Here is a 5,964-nt window from a genome sequence, read left to right as displayed (position 1 = left end):
TAATCAATAATACTTAGGGAAGTTTGTTTCAATTAACACAATTATATCATCACGAATCATATATCTAGGCTAAAAATATTATACTTGGCAATATTATTCTTATAAACATGTTTAATTGATGTTGAATAATTGTACATAATTAAAAATTTATGTCACTACAAGTTGAAAAGTTAAATTGAAAAAATGTAAAAAAAAAAAGTGAAGATAAAATATTATTGTATTCCTATCTTTCTCCATTATGAGTTATAGTTGAGCTTGATAAATTAATTTGAGGACTCAAATTAGTTAATTATATTTATATACTTAAAATTTAATATTAATAAAATTATATTAATTTGTACTTGTAAATACACTAATGTCAAAAAAAAATGTTCAATATAGGCCATAATCTCTTAACTACTAAATCAGAACTTTAGTAGAAAGGACTAGTAACAAAGACTCTTTCCGTAAAATTTTACAAAAATAAACAAATTTTATATTTTCTTTCATTGGATATAAAATCAAATTGAAATTAAATGAAGTGAAATAATAGCTAACATTATTATTCTCCTCCTAAGAATTATTTGATCCATCAACTATTCCGTTTAGGAAAATTAAACAAATTGTATTAGAATTTACATCATATTATATCTCTATTTCTAATTTAAATACAAATTTAAGTTTTTCCTTTACCAATTTAGAGTTCTCAATTTTTTAATAATTAAGTATTTTTTCTAATTAATTCTAGTTTGTAATGGTGTTTACAAAAGGAACGCACAATATTAACGATGGAAACCAATTTTTTATTTTTTTTTTAAAATGAACTAAAACAGTGTCTTTTTAGACAACAACAAAAGCAAATTGTAATTCATCGTCAAAGCAATGAACATAATAAGCCTAAGAATTGTTGTAGAAAAATAATGCTTTTAATCAATTTACCCAACTACAATTTTAACAAAAAGATATTTTTCAAAACTTACGAACCAATTTACCCAACTAAGTTTAATTGGACAAATTACATTAACTAAGATTAAATCTAAAAAAATGCAAATTTTCTCCAACATCTAGTTTATATTTTGATAAAGTCAATATCACCATAAATCATTCGTTCATGTTTTGGTTTGAGAAAAAAAAAGAATACCAAATCCGAATACACATTTATCAATTAATAGATACCAATTAAATAAAAACAAAAACCATCACTCACCAAACTGAATTCTTGTGGACTAATTAACTCCAAATATATTTAATTAAAACAACAATGTTTCTTAAATATAGGCTCAACTAAAAAAAATGAAAAAAAGTCAACTTTTAGAATTGCCACTCAGCGTTGACTACAACAATTTGAATACCAATTTTTAATTTAACAATGAAAGCAGCGTAGTCTAATTTTGAAAAGCACGGAAGCTTTAAAAAGTTGCAACGTCAAAATTTTCAAAATCAAATTCAACTAAAAAGTAAACATGCAGTTCTATGTTAGTTACCGTTCAACTCTTCAACTGTTCAGTTCTATGTTTGTACTAAATTTAGATTAATATAAATATTGGATGTGATAATTATTTTAATTTAACTTCATTATCAAGAGAATCAAATACATATCTATAGGTTGACTAATATTAAGTCAATTTACATATTTATATTTATCACTTCTAATTAATAAATATTAAATACTAACTTTAGTATTCAAAAATCTACTAACATTATCCCATAAAAACCAATAACTAAAATTTATTAAGTGTTGACACCACCGAAAAGATAAAGAATACTAATGACATAGAATAAGAGATCCAATAAAAAAGCAATTATAAATGGTATCATATTTAAATTTAAATTTAAATAATAAATAATTTCTTTATAATTAATAATTCCTTTATAATTTTACTACAAATAAATAAGAAGTGATCGTGTGGTAAAAATAAAAAGTTGAATTGAATAAAATAAATAAATAATAAATAAAATAATATAATTAACCCAAGATATTCCTATCGAGTGAAAAGTTATATTAATGAGAACAGTTATGTCAACGGCTAGATTTTTGTTAGTAAGTATAAATAACATGAACACACAAATATAACAATGTTTCAATGTGCACTAATTTAAAATAAATATGTTTTTTTTATGTATTATATTCATTTAAATTTAAAGTAGTGAGTAAAGAAAGTTACCGTTTTGTCTCAATAATCAAATCACCCATTGCTGTTATGGGTATTTTGGGAAATTCAATGTGAAACGTTCACTTGAACTTTTTTTCTGATTTTCTCCCTCACACTCTGATTCACCTGTCCGTTCCCAAGCACTTGACCGCGACACGACAACATCTTGTGTACTAAAACGCAACACAAACACTAAACTTAGTTTCTTGTCGCTTTCCTTCTACCTCTGTTTTACACTTTGTGTTCTTTTGTCGCGTGCTACAAATTCTAGCAAGGACGAACGAGGGTGTGTTTGTGCTGCTTTGCTTTTGCTTGTTTCCGTTTGTTTGTGCTGGTGGCCATGGAAATGAGAGGTGCTGACGTGGCCGAAACGACTACGAATCAAGGTGAACAGAGTTCGGAGAAGAAGAGTTTCAGAACGGAGGTTGATACTTCAGCACCCTTTGAATCGGTGAAGGATGCGGTCACAATGTTTGGGGGTATTGGTTACTGGAAACCCCTTCACAGTAAGATTATTACGTGTGTGCCTTCTCATTCTGAGGTACTCCCTCCCTCTCTCTCTCTCTCTCTCTCTCTCTCTCTAATTGAGTTGCGGCATTGCTACGTATAACACCACACTAGCTGAAATGCTGCCATTTCGTTGTTTTGGTTTGCTCCTCCCCCTTTTCAGTGGAAAAGGGGGTATCTTTGTGGATGAAATTTTGATGGGTGTCTCTGTTGTTTTACTTGTGTGGAGTGGGAGAAATGGGGTTCTTTTGTTTTTTGTTTGTTGTTCGTGTGGTAAGTCGTGATATGTTCGGTGTATGGACCCATTTGTGCTGTTTCTTTATTGTATGATGTCGAAAAATTTGTTTTTGTTGTGATTATAGGTTGTTTCTCTGCTGTCCAAAGAGTTAGGGACTCTTTCAAGATTAAGGTTTCAAATTGTGGTCGCAGTCTATTTTTGTTGTGTCTTGGTATTGCAGGAAATTGGGCTACAATTGTGGTCGGAAACTTAAAAAACCTTGACATTGCGGCCAAAATTGTGGCTGTGGACTGCTTTTTAAAACCTTGTTCAAGGTTTAGAAATATTTAGAGACTCTTTCAAGGTTTTAAAAATGATTTGTAGTTGCAGCTGCTATTGTGGCACAATTTCAAGGCTTTCTGGGGTCTCTGGTTATAAATGTAGCTGCATTAGGTTTATTTGTTTTTAGTTTTCGGTAATGTCATGGATTGGGACAAAACCATGACTGTAATTGCAATTTAGCACCTTGGAGTTACGGTTTAGTTCCGAGTGAGGGGAGGAACTGGAAAAATAAAAGCATAATGTTTTTTGGAAGAAAAGTCATAATTGGAGGGGAGGGATTTAGGGTCCTCATTTTCCCTTCCCTCTCTCCTTCCTTGTTATATTTCTGTTGTATGAGGATTGGATCCCATGAATGAACTGTAGTTTAAGTCATTTGTGGAGAATGCTGTCAAAATCTACGAAAAAAAGGATAAAAAGGCTATCTTTGTATTAATTTCTTGATTGGTAAATTGTAATAAAACTCTTGGTGTTTTATGGACAAAATTTAAATACATCAAGTGCTTCTGGTGTTGTTGGCCAATTAGGATTGAAGTTTCACTTCAGTAACTTGTGTTGATGTTTAACCTAAACCTTTATTATGCGGATTACTAAATTGAAACTTCTATTTTGATCAGAGAACACCAAGAGCACTTACGGATTTGTATCTGCATTTTGTCCTTGGCATTATACTTACTTTATTTGTTAATATTGCATTTTGCATTAAATTTCCTTTTCCAGTATTTGGTTGAACTAAATTGTAAGTTTCTCCTTATCCCCCCTTCTTTGGTTAGCAGCAGCACACAGTAGAGCTCAGTGCTGAAAAGTTGGAGGAGCAGGCTTCGGTATTGGAGAAAGAACTGATCTTGAAAGAAAGGGAAACTCTTGATGTGTTGAAAGAATTGGAAAGTACCAAAAAGCTTGTTGAAGAATTGAAATCAAAGATACAGAAGGAACAGTCTAAAGTGAATTTGAATCTTCAGCTTGGCGAGTGTGATAGAAAATCAGTTGTTGAAGAGAATGAAGAAAAGGAAAACCAAATGAGTCAATTGAATGTTCTTCAACCTTCCAACCAAGGTTTTGCTGCTCAACTTTCATCTACACCGGGTTTAATACTACAGGAATTGAAGCAGGCCAAGTTGAATTTAACCAGAACTACTATTGACCTGGCTGATGTCCGGACTTCTGTTGAATCGCTTAATAAGAAGTTAGAGAAGGAAAGAATCTCACTTGAGAAAACACGCGAGAGGTTAGCTCAAAATACTTCTAAAATATCTTCTCTCGAGGAAGAGCTAAACAATACCAGATTAAGGCTTCAAATAGCAAAAGGGACTGAAATTAAAGATGCTTCAGATGATCCTTCAGTTATTACTACAGAGCTCCAGCGATTGAGTTCTGAGGCTGAGAATTTCAAAATAATGGGAGAATCTGCAAAAGCAGAAGTTATGAGAACCATGTCTGAGATTGAACAGACCAAAACCATGATAAGAACTGCTGAAATCAGATTGGTTGCAGCCAGAAAAATGAAAGAAGCTGCTAGAGCTGCAGAAGCTTTTGCCCTTGCAGAAATTAACGCATTATCTAATCATGAGAGCGAGAGTTTACCTGGAAATCAGATTACTCTTTCATTTGAAGAGTATACCGCTCTGACATGCAAAGCCCAAGATGCAGAGGAACAATCTAGGAAGAGAGTTGCAAATGCAATGCTTGAAGTTGATGAAACAAATTTGTCAAACATGGACATTTTGAAAAGGGTAGAAGAAGCTACAGAGGAAGTTAAAACCAGCAAGAAGGCCCTTGAAGAAGCTCTGGAAAGGGTAGAAGCTGCAAATAGAGACAAGGTAGCGGTTGAAGAGGCTTTAAGGAATTGGCGCTCTGAGGGTCACAAAAGACGTTCTATACAAAACTCCACCAAGTTCAAAAACTCTTGTTCATCTCATCATTGGAGAGATCCTCGGTTACTCGATGTCAATGGATTGCATCTGGTAAACGATGATGCCAAGCCCGTTCTAAAGTCAACCCTATCAATAGGACAAATACTTAGCAGGAAGCTGCTTCAACCACAAGGGTTTGAAGCCGGAGAAAAAATCTCAATGCAACAGAATGTGTCTCTGGGTCAGATGCTTGGTAAACAAAACACTGATCCACCAATTGATAGACAAGTTGAGAAAGGAACTGGCCATAAGTTGTTTTCTACCAAGAGAAATAATAAATTTGGATTTGCGCGATTCTCTCATATTTTGTCAAAACAGAAGAAGAATAAGAAGCCAACCCTGAATTTGAGGTGATAGATTGTTTGAACAATTTGCTCAATCTGGCAGTGCCAAAAGCTAGAGTCTAGTTGCATCTTTTATCAGTCCTTGTCTGATTGATTCTCTTCTTCTGCTTGCTTGAATAGAATATTGTATTTTAACAGTATTTAACTATTTTTTAAGGTTGCAATCCCTGCTTGTATCATGTATATGCACTTCTATTGTTATGCTAGTTGTAGAGATGATTCATATGAATTCATAACCTCTAGTATTATGGTGTTATAGTTTTCATTTGCCTAATGTTTTTACTACTATATTTATACGCACTTCTACACAAGCTGACATTGGTTAGCAGCAGCTGCTTACAATGGATACTTACGTATCATATTACAAAATAGATTTTAAACCTAACTCAATCTTATAAAACCGGTTCATGAGGTTAGGTCCAACATAAACACTCGTCACTTATATACAATGAAATGTCTTCATCTCTAGTCGATGTGGAATCCCGATAGCGGGTGTCACGGGTGGTCCGATA

At 32.8% G+C, this 5,964-nt stretch overlaps 1 protein-coding gene across 2 annotated transcripts; it reads left to right on the top strand.

Moving 5' to 3' along the window:
* The first annotated feature begins 2,055 nt into the window (after nucleotides 1–2,055).
* On the top strand, nucleotides 2,056–5,681 carry LOC137826191 (WEB family protein At2g38370). Of its 2 annotated transcripts, none has more exons than XM_068632076.2 (2): nucleotides 2,056–2,673; nucleotides 3,972–5,681. In XM_068632076.2, the coding sequence occupies exons 1-2, from the start codon at nucleotides 2,473–2,475 to the stop codon at nucleotides 5,460–5,462; spliced, it is 1,692 nt and encodes a 563-aa protein (XP_068488177.1). In that variant the 5' UTR covers nucleotides 2,056–2,472; the 3' UTR covers nucleotides 5,463–5,681. The 2 variants fall into 2 exon arrangements, with proteins under 2 accessions (XP_068488177.1, XP_068488176.1); XM_068632075.2 differs by having other exon boundaries at nucleotides 2,059–2,673; nucleotides 3,969–5,681.
* The last annotated feature ends 283 nt before the right edge of the window (nucleotides 5,682–5,964 follow it).

Source organism: Phaseolus vulgaris, chromosome 8, assembly GCF_051622355.1.
Source record: "Phaseolus vulgaris cultivar YP4 chromosome 8, ASM5162235v1, whole genome shotgun sequence".
In the NCBI taxonomy this organism is placed as follows: Eukaryota; Viridiplantae; Streptophyta; class Magnoliopsida; order Fabales; family Fabaceae; genus Phaseolus; species Phaseolus vulgaris.
This window is presented reverse-complemented; position numbering and strand designations above follow the sequence as displayed.